The 23,685-nt window shown below is 41.6% G+C and overlaps 1 protein-coding gene across 1 annotated transcript; it reads right to left on the reverse strand.

Moving 5' to 3' along the window:
• Nucleotides 1-183: 183 nt before the first annotated feature.
• Nucleotides 184-23,352, reverse strand: LOC106924782 (SMAD family member 6-like). The gene is made up of 4 exons (XM_014998650.2): nt 21,983-23,352; nt 19,435-19,488; nt 18,918-18,995; nt 184-1,713 (listed from the first exon to the last, which is right to left on the reverse strand). The coding sequence occupies exons 1-4, from the start codon at nt 22,710-22,712 to the stop codon at nt 1,055-1,057; spliced, it is 1,521 nt and encodes a 506-aa protein (XP_014854136.2). The 5' UTR covers nt 22,713-23,352; the 3' UTR covers nt 184-1,054.
• Nucleotides 23,353-23,685: the final 333 nt, after the last annotated feature.

The following is a 23,685-nucleotide window of genomic DNA, read 5'->3' on the forward strand; positions in this document are numbered from 1 at the left end:
TCTCGAGGTTATTTCTTTAAGAAATCTGAAAGAAATCCAGTAAAAATCAGAAACAAGGACCTGAGAGAGCCATCAGCTGAAAGGGAAGAGCTCTTCTAGTGGCTCTTTGGGAATCACCTTGTTGGGACTTAAATACAGTTTTCCGCCTGTCAGTTGAATTACTTTAATGATTCAACCAAGGAATTGAGAACAAACGCGTCTTTATTTCAGCTTTTTAAAAATCTACGTTAAGTGCAGATATCAAATCTTTCTGTTGAACATGATTGGGACTTATTCTCTTCTTTAATTACATTAAATCAATGTAAAGTGTTTGGAGGGTGAGTGGGGGGGTAACCACTTTCACCCAGATGTGTCCAACAGCAGGAGTTCAAATTTACAAAGTGTGAAGGAAACACATTGAAATATCTGATCCATTACAAAATCTGCAAGTTACTCTGAAATTGTTTGTTTTTGGAGGAACAAACTAAAAAAAATAACTCTTTGACATGTGAGAATAAGGCCATTAAGTAATAATATAAAACATTTTAGATACTTGGTTGTGATCTTAAATTATTCAACTGAAATAATATGAAACAGTGAAATGAGCTGAGAAAATTATCACTTCATAATAACAACATAGCAGCTGTTTTACAACAATATAATATAATGATATTTTAGCTCAGTTAATAGTTTTGAACCACCACAGATGCATTCATTTAATACAAATACTTTATTGACAATGTGTGTGTGTTTGTGTGATGCAAATATTTTAATGGAATTGAAAAATATTGAGAACATAAACCAAGTTTGTCACTTTTACAGTTTAGGTTTGAAAAAACAAAAGACACTGAAAGGCTGTAATGCATATATAGAATCAAAGTGCATATTCTTGTTCCTTTTTATGTTGACAATATACACATTATACTATACATAAATAATTGCATCGTAAAAATGACTCAAGTATTTACATGTAAAATATATTTTATATAATATATAAATTTATATTAAATCTAGGTAGATTACAATTGGGGTAGTGAGTCCGGTTGCTTCCTGTGAGTCGGGCCGTGTCGGTGTGCTATCTGTGGGTGTTGAGCAGCACCTCCAGCCAGCAGGGGCAGGAGGTGATGAACTGTCTGGAGTAGCAGGGGCCCCAACCCTTAGCGAAACTGATCCGGATGCTGTGGGGGTCCCAGGGCCCTTCCTGAGTCTCTGGCTTCACGCCGTGCTCTGTCATCCAGCTAGAACACTCAAAGTCAAACACCTTGAGGGAGAAACCAGGCATCACCCTCCTCACGCTCAGCCCACGAGCGCTCGGCAGGTCCAGAGTGGGCGAGTGGACGAACACCGGGTGCTGGCTGCGGTTGTAGACCCACACGCCGTCGGCCTCGAGACTCAGCACAATGCCGAAACCGATTTTACTGCGAATCTGTTGTACATTGCCGCCGCCGCCGCCGCCGTTGCCTCCCGATCTCCCTCCTCTTCCGTGGCTGTGGTGCCGGTAAGGGTCCGATGCGGCGTGGATGCTCGGGTCCTCGCGGCGGCTGTGGTAGGCGTTGGCGTGGAGCTGGCCGAGGCAGAGGCCCGTGCCCTGAGGTAGGTCGTAGAAGATACTGAGTGAGGGCTCGTAGGCCGGGTACAGGCGGCCCACGCGGGTCCGCTGCTCCCAGTAGGCGACGCTGCACCAGTGAGAGCGGTGTCCGCCGGAGGTGGAGGAGCCGATGGAGGTACCAGTGTCTGACAGGAAAACAGAGACGGGAGAGATAATGTCAGCGTCATCAGGTCACTGTAGCAGAGATTTCACCAGCAAAGCTTCGGTAGCAAAGTTGGTATATGTGTGTGTGTATATATAAAATGTGACATACTCTGCTTCTTTGTCATTTAAAACAGTGGCTGCCAAATTCAGCTCTCAGGGGCCGGTGCCCTGCAGCTTTTAGAGCTGCTTCACCACACCCGATCCAAATGAATGTCATTACTTTCTCTGCTTTGATTCATTCATTTAAGTGGAGACGCTTCTCTAAAGGTAGCAGAGCCCACAGATCAAAAAACGAACTTTCATCAGTTCAATACAATATTTAAACTAAAAGCATCATAAAGAAAAAACAAAAAAATCAAAACATGCTTTTATCTTAAAAGTTGTTAATTCCACACAACTAATTAGCAAGAATATATTCTTAAAAACATGAAGTGTTTGTAGCTGTTTTACCTAAAAATATGTAAATTATTATTATATTACGCTAAGGTTCTTTACAGCATAATTTGTGAACAAATAAAAATCTGCCTTTTCAATGCTCTGTTTGGTAGCAAAACCACAGGTCTGCAGGTAGATCTAGGCTTTAGATTTTTGAATTTCTGTGTATTTATTTGTTGCCTCTATCACTAGGTCTGACATAAAACTTGTTGTTTAAATACATGTCAATATTAAAAACACTTTTAATATCAAGGAATAAAGCCAGAAAATTCACAATATTTCCATACTGAAACTTCTATTTTCAATACTAATCCAGATCTGCATATTCCAGACATTCCAGCACTGAGATATTGTGTAATCCAATGATGAATCTAGTCTCAGGATCTCAAAAGTCCTTTCACTCTGCAGTGTTTATCATGACCTTAAGGGGGCGACAAAACGGGCGGCAGAACGACTGATTCATTTTCAAAGCAGGTAATTTCCTATGAGGTTTGTTTTCAATCAGCAGTTTCCTTCCCTTCAGATGTAATTAACTATATCTTGATTAGTAGAAAATTAATTATGTTCCAGATTAGGATCTGCCTTTCTTCTAGTGATAAATGTATGTATGCGTGCAGAGATTCAGGAGATTCTCATTATTATTAGAAATAAGAAAAACTTTGATTACTTAAACACAAAAGTCCACAAACTGATCGCCATAATTAGGTCCATCTTGGCCAATGATCTTTCTCCTCTGCAAAACCCATATGGCAAAATTAACAAAGAGCTGGAAGATTAAAGACGTGCGGTTTTCTTTTGCGCTCAGTCAAAAGTTTCACTTCAATTTGTCACCTGTCTGTCTCAATTTGAAAAAGCGGGTTTCCCCTCCGCCGTCCCCCATCTCCTCCTCTGACATCCCTCACCATCACCCTCCGCAACCCTTCCTCAGGTCCAGAGGTAAAAGAGGAGATTTAGAGTGGCAGAGAGGAAAGTTGGGGGGCCGAAAGCATTCAGCTCTCTGTCAACCTAGCATAAGCCCATGAACCCCTGACCCCCGGCCCTCATGCTATCAGCTCACATTAACTCCCACACAGAGTGATGCCATTATTTTGCTCCAGAGACTCTATTGACACAGAGGATTTAAAGACCCATGTGCCTGTGGCCCCATTCCTTTCACATAACACCCCCTCTTCACCCGCGAAGAGCCAGATGATGGCTGCTCTCTCATTAACGCGCTGCTTTTAGGTGAAACCGGGACCGAGACGGGACCGGGTTCATTTCAGCAGGTCTGAGCATAAAAGGTAGGGGCTCTTGTGAGTGCAATCGCTGGGAGACAGGGTCTCTCTCTCTCTCTCTCTCTCTCTCTCTCTCTCTCTCTCTCTCTCTCTCTCTCACACTCACACTCACACACACACACACACACACACACTCTCGTACAGGCCGAGCCTTCTGATTCAAACGGCACCAGTGCAAACACACAAACACCCCTTGCACAAAATTGCACTTCTCATCTGAGGCCCACGTGTGTCATTAGTGAATTCCAGGCTGGCAACTCCTGCAGTCTGGAGGTTTTACAGCTCTCCAACAAGAGAGCAGGCTGCTCAGCTAGCAGCTCTCTCACTCTTTCTCTCACACACCCACGCACACACACACACACACACACACACACACACACACACAAAGAATCGCACACACTTTTACAAGCCTTGCTGCCTTATTCCCTGTAATATGGCAACACAAACATGTCTGGGGAAACACAGGGAGACTTTATGAGCTCATGATCAAATTAATGCCCAAAGAAAACAGAGAACAAACTGATTTTTTAAAGATTTTTTTTTTCATTTTGTAAAGATGCATGCTGCAACAGGAAGGCAACAATTAGACCCTGACATGTGAAACAATTCAAGAGTTTTTACCTAATTTTTCAGTTTATGACTCGATAAGAAGCTAAATATCTCATTTTGCAAATAGCGTGCCTCAGGTGAGGGAGCTGTTCAGGACTTCAAAGCTACAGGATTAAAGTCACGAACGAAAAATAAATGAAGTCTTGTGTTTCTCAGAGTTAGTTTTTTTTTTTTTGAAACCATTGAAAGCGCTCTGGATCGATAGTTTGGTGGATAATTTTCTTTTTGTTTGGTGAGAAGAAACACGCATTACTCAGGTCCCGTTCGATGTTCGCTGGATGTTATTTTCATTCACTTTGATCATGTTTTAAGCACAATAGAACAGGAAATGAATCTAAGAAAAGCATTCAAGTCCAACGGAAACCTTTCAGAAAGCCTGGAAATGTATTAAAACAAGCTTTACAAGCTTGGAAACACCTTTTGCACCTAAAAAAAAACAAAAGCATGGAGAAATTAAAAGGGGCACGAAGCTTAATCATGGTCCTCTACGGTGAGAAGTTCAAAGCTCTAAATCATGATGTGCATCAGTGTTTGACAGCCCCAGAGGAACAGCAAGACATGCTTAATGTTTCTGGCACCGGCCTCAGTGTCATCACGCTCAGCCTGGCTATCATCCAACTAAAGGTATGACAAGCTCGTGTGAGAACGGCGAGGGAGGGAGGAGGAGCAGGAGGGAGGGGCAACCGACTTCTTCAATGGAATTTTTAAAGAGGGGTTCAGACCTGAGGTTATCAGCGTATTTATGTTTGAGTGGAGGAAGTCGAGGTGGGGCGGGAGCAGAGGGAGGAGGAGGGAAAAAAAAAAAAAAAGAAAGAAAGCCGTGGGTGACTGTGATGCGAGCGTGCAGGCCTGCATCTGTACAACAGGGCTGGCAGCAATTACAGCGTCCTGCAAGCGTTTAGGCCGACCACTATTTAAGAGCTCTGTTTACCAATTAGATAAGTAGCCTTTGTTATTTCACTTCAAAATCGCTGTCTCTTAGTGCCAATCTCACCGAGGCGTCCACTGCGCCTCACACCGGCTTCGCACAAACAAATGGGGTTAATTAGATATATAAAATGACTATAACACTGAACAACAGTCACCTTCTTAAAAGGACTGAGACGATTTTAGAGGTTAGCGACGTTAGCATCCGACGTTCAGAAGACAGTCAGTCAGTTTCCTCCTGGTTCCCCGCAGACGCTTAAAATCGGGACTTCAAACATCGCGTGGCGGACGCTCATCTTCCCTCCTTGATTTCCTGACATTTCTTCCGCAAGGATCACAAATGAACAGGCAGAGTAAAAATAGATGCTTTAGCATTATTCTGCAGGGGTACCTGTGTGCAAAAACTGAAAATTAAAAAGACTTTAGATTTTAAAAAATTGTCTTTTTTCATTTAATTCACGGTTAATTCAAAGAATTAAGAGACTACTTCTTCTAGTTTTATGTGGTTTTAATAAGACCAAAGTCGGCATGTGTTGAGCTTCCCACAGGAGTCAGTGGTGAGTCCCGTTTTCCACAACATTTTAATTGAGTACGATGCAGGCAGAGCTTCCAAAATAACAGCAGAGTAATCTCTGTGCTCTATGTGTAACACTCCACTGCTATTACCTACAATGATGAGTTCTGTCTCAATTTAAAGAGTCTGTGGTATGCTGAGACAAAGAAAAAACAACACAAGGATGGGGCATGAATATGAGAAGATGTGATCCAGAGAGCATCATGGTACTTGTGGAGCTCTGGTTCCACACCCAAAGGGCACAGGTTGCTGCTCAGACAAAAGCAGTTTGACCTAAAAAAATGTCTAAAAATGTCTACTGTGTGTAAAAAAAATAATGGTAAAATGCAGTTTAAGTAATAAAAAAAGTCTATTTTATCATTTGGAAGAGTTTTCTACTTTGACAGTACGATGGATGCTTTACCGATCTGATCAGGCCTCCACACTAAAACCGTTGGTAAGCAACACATTACATACAATTTGGGTTAAAACTTTGATCATTAATCAAGTTTTGTTTTTAATCATAAGCAATTTCGTTCAATAACTCAAAGCAAAACATTTGAGTTATGAGAAATTAAACTTGGTTAATAACAGAACTCTGTTCACAGTCCCGATAAACCATTTGGTTGTTTATATATATATATATATATATATATATATATATATATATATATATATATATATATATATATATATATATGTATATATATATATATATATATATATATATATATATATATATATATATATATATATATATGTATATATATATATATATACATATATATATATATATATATATATATATATATATATATATATATATATATATATATATATATATATATATATATATATATATGTATATATATATATATATATACATATATATATATATATACATATATATGTATATATATATATATGTGTATATATATATATATATATATATATATATATATATATATATATATATATATATATATATATATATATATATATATATATATATATATATATATATATATATATATGTATAGCAAAACTCCTGAATAGGAACATACTTCATTTTCACTCTCCTCTTCTCAGTGACAGAGTATTGACCAGCCCATTATGGCCTCTAACAGGTTGAAGAGAAAATACTGTATTATACTGTTGTTCCATTGAGCAACAACTGTATAAATAAGGGTGGGTGTTTTCCGTGACCAAAAATATTTCTAGAAGATGTACTTTGTTCCTGTGTTTGCTTTTAAACTAAATATTTCCTTCTTTTCAAGCAGTTGACCGAGCGCTCTCAGCAACAGGTGTGGGAGGGGGGACGGCTGCTTAACACTGAATCCGGCTGAAGAAAACTTGGTTTTCACCGACTCTCTAACTGGCACCTCATCATAAGGTCTTTTTAAAGCAGGAATACATGACGGATGGAGGTTTTGAAATCATGTCAGCATGGTTCATCTTCAAAAGGATTTATCTATTTATTTATTTCTACACTCAGTGATATGAGATCCATCTATAATGGTGTCAGACTCATTTTCATTTTTGGCCTTATCGTGATCATTAATGTTCTTAAAGGGAAGTTTGTGCCAGAATGTACTGATGAAGTTCATTAACAAACTCTTAGAATATTATTAAATATCTATGTCTGCATTCTTCTTAAAATTAAAAAAAAGTATTAATCATTTCACAATGATGTACTTTGACAAAAACTGATTTAATTTGAGTGATAAAATAATATGGTAAGCGCACAATTGCTCTATTTAGGTGTCCTGCTAAAGTTTACAGGCCCATGTAAAAATTCATGGCGGGCCGAATCTGGCCCTCGCGCCTCGAGTTTGACACATGTGGTCAAATGTTTTGAATTTTGAAAAGTAAACGTTGAACTTACTAATTTATTTTACCTGCAGTTTTCTATCTGAATTTCTTCATCATGTCACCAACCTATAGAGGTAGAGAGTCTGGGAGGAAAACAGGGGAAAAAGAGGGGGAAAAAAGGAATAAAAAAAAGAGAGGTGGACCGGGTGAAAGAGGGAGAGAGAACCTGCCAAGCATAACCAGCATCCACGGAAAAAATGAAGAGAGAGAAAGAGACTGTGAGAAAGAGAGGGAGGGAGGGAGACCCTCATCTTTCATCCAGTGCCAAGGATTAGATTCCCCTCCAGTTACTAGACTCTTCCACTGTGCTGAAAGAAGTGGGAGGGTTGGGAGAGGGGGAGACAGAGGGGGCATGCGAGGGAGTCGGAGGGGGAACAGGAGCGAAGGATAGGATTTAGCCACTGACCATTGTCAGGAGTCGAGATGTTTTGTTATCATCCTATGTCGTCGTGTTTGCTGTGGAAAACTCAGAGTGGAAAAAAACATCACAAAAAAGGGAGAGAGAAAAACTCTCCCCTGCCTGAAGAGAAATGGTAGATTCTGTGTTGTTTGAGACAACTATCATTAGAGGGCAACTTCAAACCAGCAAGCCACATTTAAGCTGGCGTCTCGACTATCTCTGCCATCAGCGAGCTGCCTTATCGCCAGACGAGGCCTTTACAGTCGAGCACAACCCAGGCTCTCACACGCATCAACACACACGCACATTCTTGCACGCTTGCTTCCCTGCCACCGCCAACCCCCCCGCTCCACTCTCCACTCTCTTGCTTTTCATTGCAAAGTGGACCTAGTAATGGAACAGAATGCAACTAATGACGTTTCTGCGCTCAGAAATTCACGGCGAGTCGGACGAGTTCCTTGAGCCTGGAGGGTGGCCGAGCTGCAGGGAAAGCCGCTGTGCGTCCCTGTGAAATTCCTGGGCAGATCTTAGAAGCAGAGAGCTCCTCCAGAAGGAAGAGAAAAAGTGACCAGCTTCCTGCGTTTCTGCTGCGACTTCAAACAACTCGCCCTGAAGGAATGCCGCGGCTTGAACGTATACACAACGGCGTCCTTGACAACCCCACTGTCACGTCGTGTTTATCGACATCCATCACGTCCAAAGTCAGGTGGTACTTTGGAAATGATTTCTGCAAACTCTTGTCGTTTGTTCTTCTGTTGCATATGCAAACATGCTAAACATGGGACGCCTACTCATTTAATCCAGACACATGTCCGTTCTTGTTGAGAGTCAGCAGTTCTTAAGGTGCAAGCGGAGAATCTGTGAATGCAGTATTGATTTTGTGCAACAAAAGTGTAAGAAAGCTGATTTGTAGAGACACGATTGCTGACTGAGACTAGGGGAGAGCCTGCTAGTTGACAAGTCTCCCCTCCCAACACATTCCTGGACAGGCCCTTTTCCTCAACACTTCCTCCCCCCGCTCCGAGAGTCACAAGGGTCAAGTTGACAAGTCTCTCATTGAGCCTCACGTGGTCCCACTATATGGCCTTCACTCCTCACAACATAATTACACTCATTTATTGGTGGAATACATCCATTTGTTCCGCTGCGAAGGAGGAATTATGAAATTCCTCTGCAAACGTTAGTCAGATAAACGATCCGGCGGTGCCGATGCACGAGAGCGGACTGAAAGACGCAAGGCGCAACGCCGATGCGCCAGGAGACGCAGGTCAGAATGAACTTTTAAACATGTTTTTACAGCCGGCCCTAAGGCAAACATTTGACCTTTCCAGATCTTTTAAGAGGACTAAGAACTGTTAATGTGCTTTTTAGACGAATAAGTTCCGAAGCAGTGATAAAAAGGTCATTAACCTTTTTGCTCAAATTCTTTGCTGCATTCATAGATTTTTTTTTTTTTTGTGAAGGGGGAGCGGGGAGCTGGGGGGGCTTTATAAACTCAGAGTCTGTCGACATCTGCAAAGAATCTTTAGGTTCTGCAGCATGGCAGGCTTCCATTAAAAGCCAAATTGCGAGTTGGCAAAAACTCTGAGGGAAAGCCACAGCCAGTCCTGTAATTTAAACCTTATTTTAAATGGTGATTGCCTGACAACATGGACCCAAGGAGAGGGAGGAGAAATGCGACTCACAAAGACGTAAAGAGGGAGGACAAGAGAGGCGAAGGCAGCAAAGGAGAGTGGGCAGCTGACAGCAGCAATAAATATTCTGTGCTTCAAATGGCAAATGTGCTGATCAGAAGAAATAAAACGAAAACAGGTCAAACTAATAGGAAACTGGACTTAAATAAGAGAACATGGCAATGGATAGGTCAGTACAAGACAAACGCAGAGCGTGTTGAATGTTTTATTTCCTGCTGTGAATTAACAATAAAAGCCTGTTTTTCTTTTTTGATCTCGGGCTGCTGTCACAGCGTTTCCCATCTTCCCATGTATCGAAAATAAAATAAAGGGTGAAACATCGAGCGCTGTCACGACTTTGATGCACGCGTGTCGGTTTTAATGTGCTCCCACTTTGAATAGTGTGCTTGTGCTAGAATCAAAGGTGTGGAATTTCTTCTACCTTTATAATATTTTTTTTTTTGCTGAGATGTCACTGTCACATTTTAGTTATTTTTCCACCCTGAAGGATCAGCAGAAATGCCACATGTTCTAATAATAATTAGACCAATGATGGTTGGCCATCTTGTGAGATTCATTTTGAGTTTTAGGTATCCAGCATGCCGAGGTAAGTGATGCATTGGTACTGTGTAGAGGGATAGGTAATATTATTATTGGATAACTGCTGCATTATAGAAGTCCTAGTGATGGCATAAGCTGCAGTTTTCAAAGATTTTGTCCCAAAAGTCATGATCAGACTGCGGAAACATAGATAAATGCATAGTGAGTTGATGCTGTGAACGCTGATTCCTATAGCACATCGCGTCTTCATCGTGTCTTCATCGTGGCTTGCTATACCATTGAACAGACACGCAATAGTGCGATGCGAGGATTAGGCTGAAATGCAACTAAATCTGTTTTTCTCAATGGGGATAAATGCTGGAAGATTTAATCAGCATTACAACTTCAAATGGCTTGATCCGCTCACATTTTACAGTATTAGAGTAGTAGCAGAGGCAGAAACACGAGGAATCAAATAGCAATAGCGCCATACTCTTCTTCCTCTGACTGGCCCTGCTTTTCATTGATGTAAAGGAATCTGATAACGCTGGCGTCTTGTCTGAGTGGGCAGCATTATCACATTTCTGGGGAAGTTCTGATTGCAATCTCGCTGTGTTTGACCAAACAACATTCGTGCTCTGTTTTCAGTGCTGGAAAAATCGGAACCACATGTATTAACACTTGTGCCGGCCCATATTTTTAGCATATTTTCTGCTTTCAGAACAACTGCAGACAGCAGAGCAAAATAGAGAGACGCTTATTTACTCTCTATCAGTTCATCTTCCTATTATAAGAATTGTACGATAGCATCTAGAGGTAAAGGAGAGAAGAACACTGACTAAGCTCCCATCATGATAATAATAATGATGATGCTGCAACCTCTCCTCCGTTCGCTCTCTGATTGGACGTCTAAGGCTGCAGAAGTCTGTGGTTGTGTCTGCCCTTGTTAAAATCAACCATACTCAACAGTGCGATTGCAATAAAACATTTGCAAGTAAGAAACAGATAAGACCTCTTTGTCACGCAAACTGTTCATCACGTTCAAACTTGTAGAAAGGTGACTGAGCTGTGGCTGAACGGCACTTGATTTACCATCCAGGTTGAAAGATCTCAAACTTTAAAAGTCGTGGTCACTGCCAGAGGTACGAGAAAAAGACGTGAGATTTATCTGTGTAAATCTCTCCAATATCCGAATGACTTAAGTGACTCAGTTTAGAGAATGATGACGCCACCCCAACCCATTCAATGGTCGCCAGAGAAATTAGGAAATGATAAACTAACCTGATCAGCGTCATGGTGAGGCAGGTACATTAAACATGATTAAGGCTTCTTCTATCAATTTTTTGTTGACGTCACAGTTGTAGCCCTTCTTGATCCAGACCTGCAGTGTCAATCACACAGCAGGTCCTGATGCTCAATTTCAATTTTAGCGTGGTCATTCATACGATTGATTGAATAAGAACACAGTGAGATTTCTGTTTGTCCAGTAATGAGAGCAGTATTGTCACAAGATCATAACATGGTAAAGGAAGCTAAGAAACAGAAAATAGAAGTGACCCTTTTATGGGTCATTGACTGCGGTACACTGTGGTTATGGAAATATTAAGCAACATGTTAGTTTATGCTCAGCTGGTACTTAGGAGCTAAATATACCCCAGACCATCACACCTCCGCCACCAACCAGAACTGTTTGGGTTATTGTAGGACGGCTCAGTTCTTCCCTGTTACTTATTCTGATTCTGACCTTCTGACCTGAAATCAAGACTCATCAAACCATGCAACACTTTTCCAGCTTGTTATTGATGAATTTGTAAATTTTAGCCTGTCTTAGCCTGGTCTTCTGCTCCAAGGTTTGTGTTGTATGCTGAAGGACCATATTCCACGTGCTTTGGCTGAAACAAGCTATTTGTGTTGCTGTTGTCTTTCAACCTCTAGCGAGTCTCCCCATTCTGCTCTGACCTCTGACATTAACTAACTAATTATCCACATGTCTGTTGGGTAACACTTTATTTGAAGGGGGTTGAATAAGACTGTCATGACACTGTCATAAACATGACATAACCTGTCATGAACATGAATAAGCCTTCATGAATATTTATGACTGTTGTCATAAAGCGTCAGTCGGTAAATTATGACACTTTTAATACAAAGTTGACATCATTCAAAATGTCTTTGTTATGACAACTTGACATTAACCAGGAAATTATTACTGTTTAAACTTTACCTTTAATAACATAAAGTTACCTAATTTTTAAAGTCCAATCAGTAATACTTTTATAACAAATTTATATCAGTCAAATTCATGACTAAATCTCAAATTCATGACTAAATTATGTGATTTGTCTCAAAATCATCAGACGTTTCACACTTTTCATCTGAGTATCATCACATTAGAAAAATAAGTAGTAGGGGAAGATGCAGAGCGTAGTTAACAATTTCCCCCAGGAATTTGCTTCTTGTTTTCCACTCAACAGTTCACAATATTATTCTCACAATCGATATTTAATAGATCAGATCTGGCAAGACGTAAAAAGAAAGTTAAGTATCTCTTAAAACTAGCAAGCTCTTAATACACAGTGGACATGTGAGGATGTTATGTTCACAAATTAAAAAAGGATATTTGAAAATAAACTTCACTTTGGAAACTGTAAAAAGTAATGTTTTCTGGATGCGAAGGGAAACGCAGCAGAAAAAAAAATTACGTGTTGCCAAATTCCCTCGTACAGGAATGCGTACAGATAAAGTGTTGGCAGTGAATAAGCACAACTATTAAAATGTTAGCATAGTTAGCCTTTTAACTATGCTAATGAAATCAAAATCTTGGCTGTACATATAAAACTGTTGGTGAGGAAAATGCGACACTGCTGATTTTGGAGTAAAGTGTGTGCCACATCCTCGGTTGTGTTTGTCCTTCCTTTAGAGTAAAAGTACTGTGATGGAAAATATTTGAGGAAATGACAAATGGTTAATGGGCCAGTGCTTGTTGTTAAATTCCATAGTCTAATGTGTCTCAGTCAGGCATAAGACCAAGTGTTGTACGCCTGCCAGAAAACAGTTTGGAGGCTCATCGACAAACGATTCTCCCTGGAAACACTAACACGCTGATTCCCTTCTACGTCTTAAGATCCTGAATTACTCTTTAATCAGATTTCCTTTAATGTGTCTTAAAGTTCTGCCTGCCATTTTGTTTTCAAATCACAAGCCTTGGTAGATAATTTACAGAACCTTGTTTAACTACGTTCACCTTCACTGACCCGGAGAGCTTCACACTTTACTGAACCAAACTCTTGAGCGCAGCTCAGCTTCAGTCAAACTCCCAAACCCGCCCTTGACCAGGAATGTCAGTGCAATTTAGTGTGTTTCTTAAGAGTTAATGCAGTATGTTCATACATATCTGATGTCACTCTCCAGAGTGAGATCCCCAGGTGCCCCCCTACCACACTTCTTTCACCTCAAGGCCCCACTCCTGACCCCACCTTCCCCATTTCCCAACATTCCTGGGCCGTGCCACATCAGTCAAAGGCCCAATTCATGGGGTTAATGCTGCAGCGAGTGCAGACAGGGCTTCGAGACAGGATGTTTGGCTGATACCTCGCTCTGCTAAAGCAAACAAGCCCCCAAAATATGATTACCAAGGGCAGACTGGGAGCAGCGCTCCAGCCTCACTTTAGTTCATCCAGGCCACACTAATGTCCTCTAAGTGTCTTAGCTTTACTTGTTTCCACATGTTGAACAACCCAAACCTGAAGGTGGATCAGTCTGGAGCTTATGAGAACAGGGGGAAGATGTCCACTGTTTAGGCATTGCTCTTTTAGGCTGTAGACCGCTTTGAAAAACTGAAGGCGAAGGCTGATTCCACAAAATATAAAAAAAAAAAAACTTCTCAAAATCTTAACTTGGCAGTGTGCTTTAAAGTCTACAAACCTTTGCCTGAGTCATTTAAGTTGGATTATGTCAATAAATGCAGCGAACGGACAAATAAATGCTGCATACATAGAACTTAGCTAACACTGAACTAATAAAAAAAAGGAGGAAAATCAAGTTCGGTCTTTCTTTAAGGTCTTAATAAAACATTTCTGAGGAACTCCACACAGAAACCTGTGGTTTTTTTGGCCGGATATGGATGCGAGTGCAGCGCATTTTGTGGATTGGTCCCACTGGATTTGACGCACTGGAAGGACTAAACACAGAGTTTTAGGCGACCACCACGTGACTGAAACTTTCCTAAATGCAACAACAAAAAACAACTTCCAACGTTTAAAAAATACCTCAATAACATAAAATAAATCTTTTCATGTATATAAATGGAGATAAAAGCCAACAAACAAGGTAAAGTAAAACAACAAAGCCGAATCATTTTTCCCTCTTGCTCCAGTTTGCAAGCTAACGTTAGCACTGCTGAACAGCTAGCTGCTGCAGGAAGTTGTCTCACTTAGAAACTTACTATGCTTTATTTTCCCTTGTGTAATGGTAATGTCACAATGAATCCAGTATTTGTCCATGTACTCAAAGCAGTGAAAGAGATTATACACTGATATAGGTGGCAGAACTAGTAAATCGTCTTACTTAGAAGTAAATAATGTGTTCAAAGGGTTTATTTCTGTGCCATTTACTTATCATAACTAGTTTCACAGGCATCACCTCACATTCCAAGTAACTTATCTAATCACAATCCTGCTCACAAGATCCAACTTCAACAGCCAACATGGCTGACTTACACTAAGAAAGAGGCGATAAAGGCGATAATAAACTACTTTTTTACACAACCTCAAGCTGTAAACCTGTTGGTGAAACGCCTAATATTTAGAGTATCGGCAACAAAACATAGTTTTCACCTTGTCTTATATATCTTCATGCAAAAAAAGGGTAGATGACCCTTTTTTTAGGGTAAATGACTAGTCTAATTGATACTCCACAAAGATAAACGTGTTAGATAATGGATGGATGGATGTGCATTTATGTGGCACTTGTATTGAGAAAATTGGGCTCAATTTTACATCAGAGAGGAAAAAAGTTATCTGGATTTAGTAGCAGATGAATTAAACAAGTCAAACCTACTAATAACAAATTACAGCAGTAATGGAAATGGCTTATTTAGGACACTTCATTATTCTCTGATAAATGTGAGCCACTGCACTAACCATCACACATGACTTTAATTTTCTTTTTGACACAATATTTGGCATTTACTACGAACCATATTCACCTTTCTCACTCACAACCGTGCCAACTCTTGAGATTATTGTGAGTCCAATGATTTTCCTCCCTCATTTCAGTAATTTGCATACCACATCAGAAGAGAGACTAAATGTAAATACAGCAGACAGGCGTTGTAATTTGAGAAACGGCAACAGAAGCCTTTTTAAACACAGTCCAGCGCCCAGAAGACAAGCGGCTCTCGCCTGGACGTAAACCGTGAAGGTAGAAAAGCCCCTCCATTCATCCCACCCAGCTCATTGCGTGATGGGAGAACATGTGTGTGAGAGTGTGTGTGAGGGTTTTGTTCCGATAGGGCCCCTATGTGAGCACACTGAGACGATCTTATCACCGAGTCAGACAGAAATTCCTCGCTGTCTCTCCTCCGTCACACAAACACACAAACACACACACACACACGCATTCGCACACAAACTGAAAATAAGCAGCCGAATCGCACATTTTGTTGGGAGCCGCACACAGATGATCCGCGCAGATATGAACATACTAAACTTCCAATTTTTCCCTTGTCATAGCAGGCCTGCTGTTTTTAAAGGGAACGTTAACTGATCGAACGATAAAGGAGGCAAGGGCAAAGGTATGCATGAACCACGCCCTGCTGTGCCTTTTTTTAAGGCTAAGCTGGCCGATTTTAAAGGTATAAAACAGATGCCGAGGTGCCACAGCACTTATTCAGAGCTTGTTTTTGTTCTGAGAAAGTATCGGAGACTTAAGGTGACACACACGAGGATTACCTCCACAATAAAAGAGTCAGTGACTCTCTCGAAGCATCTATCTGAGATTAAGGCTTTTGTTAAAATATCGTCAGTCATCTCTTCCATGCATGTTGGTGTGCGCAGCGCGTTCAGCGTATTTCCTGTTATTTGACCGGCTCTGGCTCCTAATAAGATTCATACAGCCTGTCAAAGGGAACAACAAAAGACACATGCAGATTTCTTGGCTGCCTCTGTTTACCTAAGTCTCGCTCCTACTCACACTCTTGGCTTGATTTCTGGTTTTCGGCTCCAGTATTCTGGTGTGGGGGTCAGCGGTTCAGAGACCACACACACACACACACACACGCACACACGCACACACACACACACACACGCACACACACACACACACGCACACACACGCACACACACACACAGATGCAGAGACAGACGGAATACAAGCACCATGTCTTGTTTAAAACATAACTTATATCCATTTTAATTTCTACATCCTGGTGGGGTTGTGCCTTTTCCTACTAATCCATTTGAAGAAATCTAAACATCACAATCTGAAGCTGGACTTGTTCGTTTTGACGGTACAGATTTAAGGCTGCTTTCAGTGTATTCCCACTTTGCCTCTTTTATTTAAATGTGTTCCGGACGTCAACAAGATGAGACTGTTTAAAACTGAATGTCAACACTGTTCCTCAATTTTATGTTGTTGTTGAAGTCGCTTCTGTCAGGCTGCCGCAGGACAACTGTGCCTATCCGTAGCTTGCTACCATCAGCGTGTGAATGTGTGAATGACTGAATGTAGTCTAAAGCACTTTGGAGTCCTCTGAACTTGATAAGGCGCTACACAAGTACAAGCCATTTACAATTTAGCGATAACAGGTTCTGGTCATTTCATGCTACTTTTGTGGTTTTAGTCACTTTATACACAATTTATGATGAATATGTGTAAATTTGCCCACCACCAGTCGGATGTTTCATATCAGTTCTAACAACCAAGTGATACTAAGACATTTTTATGAGGTGCAATGGTCTGCTGTAGCAAAATGTGGTTAAATTACTCCAAAACACAGCCTCCACAAACAGAAGATCTGTTTGGCTTAGTCATGATCTTCCAAATGGAAATTAAAATGAATCTGAATTGGATGGAAGATAAAGTCTTCAGAAAAAAATATGCAAAAAAAAAAAAAAAAAATCCAATTATTTTCTTCTCAATAATTCATAAAAACACTTAACTCCAACAAAAAAATAAGCTGATAAAAACAGCTTGGCTACATGGACATAATGAAATGGATTGTTTATTTTTACAAAACTAAAGTTCAAAGGCAATGCATGGGTGTGAAAAGACATTATGAACTGGCAAAGTAGGAAAACCTCAATGGATAAACCAGTAAAATCTCTCGCTTTGCATGATCAGACAGTCTAGAAAAATGTTGATTTTAAATTATGTATTTCGGTTCTTTGCTACCAGCAGCAAGCAAAAGACAAATGTCTTACATTTATTTAGCTAGATATGTGGAAAAGAACCTAATATTTTAACAAACTTTTAAAAACAAATGTAACTTCACCATTAACAGCGTGATTCACCAAGACGTAGTAGGTGAAACTTTTGCAAGATCAGCTGAGGGATGATGCAACTCTCAGGACCTGTTTCAAGCTTTTGCATGGCTGTTTGTCCTAACTCTTAAAGACACACCATGTACACACTGTTACTTTTCGGCAGATAGTCATTTAGTTAACTTCTTCTTCTGTGTTCACGGATGCTCTGCGCTACAAGCTGCCACAGACATCTACAGGGATCAGGTAAAAAAACAAGAGAACTTCAAAAATTTAGAGGACACTTCGTCATGACCGCTTTTAGAAAGCATTGCTGCTTAAAAAAGGAAACTATAAATAAATTGGGAGTTGTTTAAAACTTGTCCAGACTGTACAGTATTTAAGTTAAAACTTAAAAATGTATATCTTATTAGTCGTGTTGAATCTCAATGTATTTTTTTATGCAGAAACACCCCCAACAAAACTGCTGATGCAGAAAAAAATTAACTTTTGACGTCTGAACCGTGACTACGCTGCGCAGGCTTTCTAGGTGCCCATTCACCTTTCAACACCGTCCACAAGTGAGCCCAGGGAGGCTTGATTGAGTGGGTTTGTGGGTTTCTTCTAACGCTACAAGGACCTCTCCACCCGACCCCAGCACGTAAACAAATAAAGCTCCAGTTTCATCATCTAGAGGGGGCTGTTTCCTGTCCCAACTCAGTCCTCAGCTACCCCCCCCCAACCCACCCATCTTCTTTCCACATATACTCTTGCACACAAAACTCTACACCGCCGCCTCATCAGAGCGGCTCGGCTCCCCCCCCCATCCCCATCCCGCCCCCAAAGTGCCAGCCTCTTTCCACTGCTCAATTGCAGAGAGGAATGAAGGGATTTGAGGGAAGAAAGAGGGAAAGGGGGGGATGGGTGGCTAGAGAGGCAAAAGGGATTGGGAGTATGCACGGGGATCTTGTTGCAGCTTCGTCCCGGTGAAATATTTTGCCGTGGAGAAAGCGTAGAGGAGGAAGGAGAGAGAGAGAGAAATGCTACACTGCTGCGGCATCTAGATAGCAAGACCCCCAGACCCCCACCAAGCCCTCCATGCCACTCTCACAATAGGAGCTTTATGCAGTGGGCCTTTTGGGTTGTCCCCACAGCCTTTGAAGATAGTGGGGGGGCGAGGGGGAAGCACAAACCGATAATGCCAGTATATATAATTTACCCCCTTGTGCAAACATCCAGGAAGGGGGCATGTTATGTACGTTTGCATTAATGAGTGTGTGCGTCCGTCTTCTGCAACACGACAGAAACTTTTTTTTTTTTTTTTTTTGCCGCACTGAGAGGAAAACCTCAGCAAAGATGTAACTTTTGGCATCCAAAACATCCCCTTTGCCCAAATGCATCCAAATACTTCTGCGGGGGGAAAAAAAATGCAGGTGACTCACCTGTGTAGTCTCTTGGCATAATGTGGGGCGGACTGGGAAGGAGGGGGGCTGCAGTTTCAGTGTAAGACAGAGCTGAGTCTGTTGTGTTTACAAAAAAAAAAAAAACACAAAAGAAACATGAGATCCAGATTATTTTTCTTTCCTGTAACATTTTTTAAGAGGAAAAAAGTGCCAGGAGGTAAATGCTCTCCTGGAAATAGTTTTTTTTTTTTTTTTTGTCTGCAGTGACAAAAATAAATTAAGAAACAATGCAGGTAATATATCACAGATTCCCAAACGTTGATCTAAGTTACACATTTTAAGTTCGGCCCTCTTTGGGATTGCGCCGAGAGTTTCCCAGAGAACAAACTATTCTTGCTCAAACCGTCTCTCCTCTGGAGAGAGACTGGGTGTCACTTTCAACGGCGGCAGCTTTTCAACAATAATCCATGTTTCCACACTACAAATACGGCGGTGACAACACGTTGCTGCTAGTTCACCAGTTTGCTGTGTGGTAGGCCATTTTCACCAAACTTACCCAGTAGCTTGTGTTCATCTGAACGGGACTGAGAATATGGAGGAGGAGGTGATTCTGAAAACACAGCAAAAAATGGAGTTATGGCACATAGACACTGTAAAATAGAAGTCAAAATGTATTCATTTACAGTGAAGACAAGGTCAGCACTGTCGCTACCCAACCATTTGAAACTGTGCTTAACCTGAATTTTTAGAGGTACTTAAAGGAAATATCGGTTCAATTATTTGCATAGCTGAAGCAAAGAAGTGAACTGTGAAGAACAGCTAATGAGCACTAGAATGAAAAAACATGAGCAATTCAAGCACACTGATCTTTCCCTGAAGCAAACTATTCAAAAAGAGAAATATATGAGGGAAAATTAGTAAAACTCCCAGCACAAACTGAAGTGAACCAGATTCAACAGAGAAAATACGCTTCTGAACGTGGATCTGGGAATGACTGCTTCAATCTTAGCAACCAAGCTAACAGCTGTTAGCAATGTAAGTTAATAACAACATACATCTCTGCTTTAAGTTCCTCAAAGCACTACAGCAACATGTTCACTAGATATAGTATAGCTGCTATTTACTGCAGCTTTTACTGAGCTTTATCCGAAAGGCGGCCATATTAGATTTTCTTGTTCTGCTTGGTGAAAAGCCATACTTTCACACTCTCTAGCACGGCTTTTAGAGACTTTTGCCCCAACTTCAAACATTACAGTATCAACAGCTGAGATACTGAGAGGAAAACTGAAACACACAAATAAACAATATCCTCCAACAAATCAAGCAGAACCAACAGCTAGGATTTTGTTTTTCTCGCTTCTTCTTCGTTTTTGTTGTGTTTTCATGATACGCCACAGCAAACTGAAAAATCCAACATTTTAAAGGCTGCAGGTCGATTTGCCCCTTTGCCGATTCACATCCTTACTACATTCCTACTTACTTACTTGCATCTTTGTCTACTTCCGTACGTGTAAAGAACGTTTAAGGCCCATACTTAAACCAAGGCAGAGGAGCGTTGTTTTTATTTTTTTGGTCCATGAATAATGGATGAATTGCCATAAAATGTTCAAATCTCATCAATAATTAAATTTGTTTGTATATGATTATTGCATATTGCAATTGCATTACATTCGATTCCAACTTATTAGGGTTCAAACTCCCATTTAGGCCCATGTCGACCCTCGTGAAACGCTGGTAGGTACGACTTACTGGAATCATATGACCGCACTTCCTAACAGCAGGCTAAGATCACAGTATAGAAAATGACTTTAAATGATCTATTGTGCAAAACAACCAGAACTGCAAAGGAACCGTCACCGGCTTACACGTCTCCGTCAAGATTGTGGTACTTGAAAATGACTAAGGTGGCATACTTTAAAAGCAAACGTGTCCTAAAACTGATCTTTACTTTCGATTGTTCAACACGAAGAATTTCTCAATAAGTTTGATTTTACCAGCCAGCTGAGTTTTATATCTTCAACCCTATATGCTAAAAGCAAGTCTTTCATATTTTTTTTTTCATATTAAAAATCAAAATATTCCATATTTCTTATTGGTTTTAATCAGACATGATTAGTCGCCTTTAGTGCTGTGCTTTCCCTGCATTTATCTCTTTTACTACAGCACAGCTAACATTTTTATATCATTCGGACTCTCTCAAAGGAAGCTCGGAAATCATAAGTAACATAGCTGCTGTTGCTGGGAGAGTCCCTTCAGCACAAAGTGGACCTGGGTTTGTGGCTGCGGCCCCTTTAAGAGCAGAGCCAGTAATTGCTGGAGTCCTCAGTCTGTCAGATACCCAGCGAGTCAGTCTGGCGCCAGGGCTATGCAAACTGTATATTATCGGCACTCCTTCACCTAAATAACAAGAGGAGGACCTCCTTGTCAAAGCAAAAAGAGCCGAAGTGCAACCTGAGAGCGAGCGCTGGGACTGTGTAGGAAGGAGGCAAAGTTTTTCAAAAAGAAAAAAAAAGGAAAAGGAAAAAGAAAGTCGTTTATAAATGTGTTTGGGATGTCCAGAGGAGCCCAAGTAAAAACTGAGAGATTAAACGTTTGGGGTTTTTTTTAATTACACGAAACGCAATAAAACATGAGAGAAAGTGTAACTTCTGACTTTTTTCTCCATTAAAAAAAATCAACAACATGATTGGATTAAACCCTTTAGAAATATTTGCTGGCAATAACTCGATTATTATTATTTTTCCCTCTTGACTGACACTTCAAACAATAACTCCTGCAGGCCGCAGGCAAACAAAGCTCACTTGTTGGAAATACCCATTTAATTCATGCAATCGTTTATACTCTGAGTCATCATCAGTCTTCAAGTGGATTAAAGTATAATTAAATTTGTGAAACCCCTTTCACGATCAACTTTTTTTTTTTTTTTTTTTTACCAGGACCTCCACCTAAAATTGGACCTGCAGGAGGACTCACGGAGACCTCTCTGATCCGTGATGCCTGAATATGTTTGCTGCTGTTTGATCATTTGCAACCCGTCTGTTTGATCCACTTAGGGCCCCCCCACCACGTAAATACACCTCCCCCAGTTTTGTTGTCCTCCTCACCTGGCCCGCACAGCCGGCTGTAGTGATAGGGGTTGCAGCACACCTTTGCGCTGTCTCCGGAGCCGAAGCTCTGGCAGTGGCACAGCGCCTTGAGTCGGGCTGACAGCGGCAGGTCGCTCCAGCGAAACAGCCGACACAACAGATACTGGGGGGAGACGTGGTGACCGCCGAGCCGCAGATCGGTTCTCGGCACGGTGACGCACTCGCCTGGCACCCCTCCTTTGGTCTCCACAGCCTTCACCAGAGCATCAAGAGATCTGTCTTTGAGTCTTTTCAAAAAAGCGTGAGCGGTACTCGCTAAGTCCTCCTCGAGCCCGGTGCGCCTGGGTGCGCACTGGCAAGGGGCCCCCGCGTCTTTCCTTAGGGCCCAGTAGGAGCTCCGTGGTCTAAGATCCCACTCCCCAAACAAACAGCACGTCATAGTCCTCCCGTCGCCCTCCTGCTCCGGCAAGGAGCTCCTGCGTCCCGCGACGCACATGACACCCCGGTCGTCGTCGGATTGCTCCTCTTCGTCCCTCTCAATGGTCTCCGTCATGTCTCCAGCCTCTGCGGAGAGTCCCGGCGCCGCGTCACTGCGTGTCACCGACCTCTGCTCGTGTCTGTGGAGCCTTCCCGAGTGACCGTGCCGTGCCGCCTCGCCTCGTCTGCCTCCATCCCGCCCGTCGCTCTCGGTGACCAGACGGCTTCTCCAGAGTCGCCGAACAAGACCGGAGCGTTTCGACTTGAACATACGACAAACCTAGACAGTTTTGGATGAGTCCCGTCGGTCCCGTCCGCCTCTCTGGGGATGCCGCATCGATTTACGTTTGTTTCCAAAGACGGGGAGTTTGAGCACGGTGCGCACCACATGCGCAGCCGGTGGTCGCGGTTTCCCTGCTCGCCTGCAGCATCCGAAAGTTCAACTCAGACGCTGAACATCATCGGCTTTCCGAAGAAGGCTTGCACACAGTCACTGCCCAGTGAACTGCTGTCGCCGACCCAAATAAGCCAAAACTTTCGCCAGCCGCCCGACAAAACCTTCAACTCTCCAACTCTCGGGTGATCTAGCGCACAGTCCGCAAAACATAGTCAGACAGCATCAGTTTACATCAGTAACAAACACCTTCAGAAGCAAGCACCCAAAGTTTTCTAGAGTTTTGCATTGAGTTGCAAATAATAATAATAAAAGCTCTCCTCCTTCACTCCTTAAATAAATCCTCACAGCCCTGGAAATCCCGTTCCTATAAGTCGCCGGACGCCGCAACTTCTTTGCCACTGTCCCGGGATACAACAGAGACGTCCGGGCGCTCCGGTGCCAAACTACCGGACGGGTTCCGTGCAGAGAAGTTGTTTCTAAGAGAGCTGGAATTACTCCACTCTCCACTCCCCTGCAAGTCTTTTTCGGACGTAGACTCATGCACACACACAAACACACGCACGCACACAAGCAAGGACACACACACACACACACAGACACACACACACACGCTCAGCCACACGCAAACATGCTGCTGCGCACAGCCAGTAATCAAGCCAGACGGAATGAAGGCAAGTTCTCTCGATTTTATTTTCAAAGTAAAGCGGTTTAAAAATAAATTATCAAAAATATTTCGGGAGTTTTTTTTTCTGCTTTCCAATAGATTTAATCCACATAATTCACTAAAACAACAAACTAAAAAGAAGAAAAATAGAGATGAGCTAGTAGAAATTTAAATGTTTCCCTT

This window comes from Poecilia mexicana, unplaced genomic scaffold (assembly GCF_051168715.1).
Source record: "Poecilia mexicana isolate PSO_F unplaced genomic scaffold, ASM5116871v1 scaffold_3, whole genome shotgun sequence".
In the NCBI taxonomy this organism is placed as follows: Eukaryota; Metazoa; Chordata; class Actinopteri; order Cyprinodontiformes; family Poeciliidae; genus Poecilia; species Poecilia mexicana.

Excerpts from the sequence above, each read along its gene's own strand:
- LOC106924782 (XM_014998650.2), bottom strand. The coding sequence starts at position 22,712 with ATGTTCAAGTCGAAACGCTCCGGTCTTGTTCGGCGACTCTGGAGAAGC. Across the intron at positions 18,996-19,434 it reads AGATGAACACAAGCTACTGG|ACTCAGCTCTGTCTTACACT; the intron begins GTAAGTTTGGTG and ends TAAACACAACAG. Across the intron at positions 1,714-18,917 it reads TATGCCAAGAGACTACACAG|ACACTGGTACCTCCATCGGC; the intron begins GTGAGTCACCTG and ends TTTTCCTGTCAG.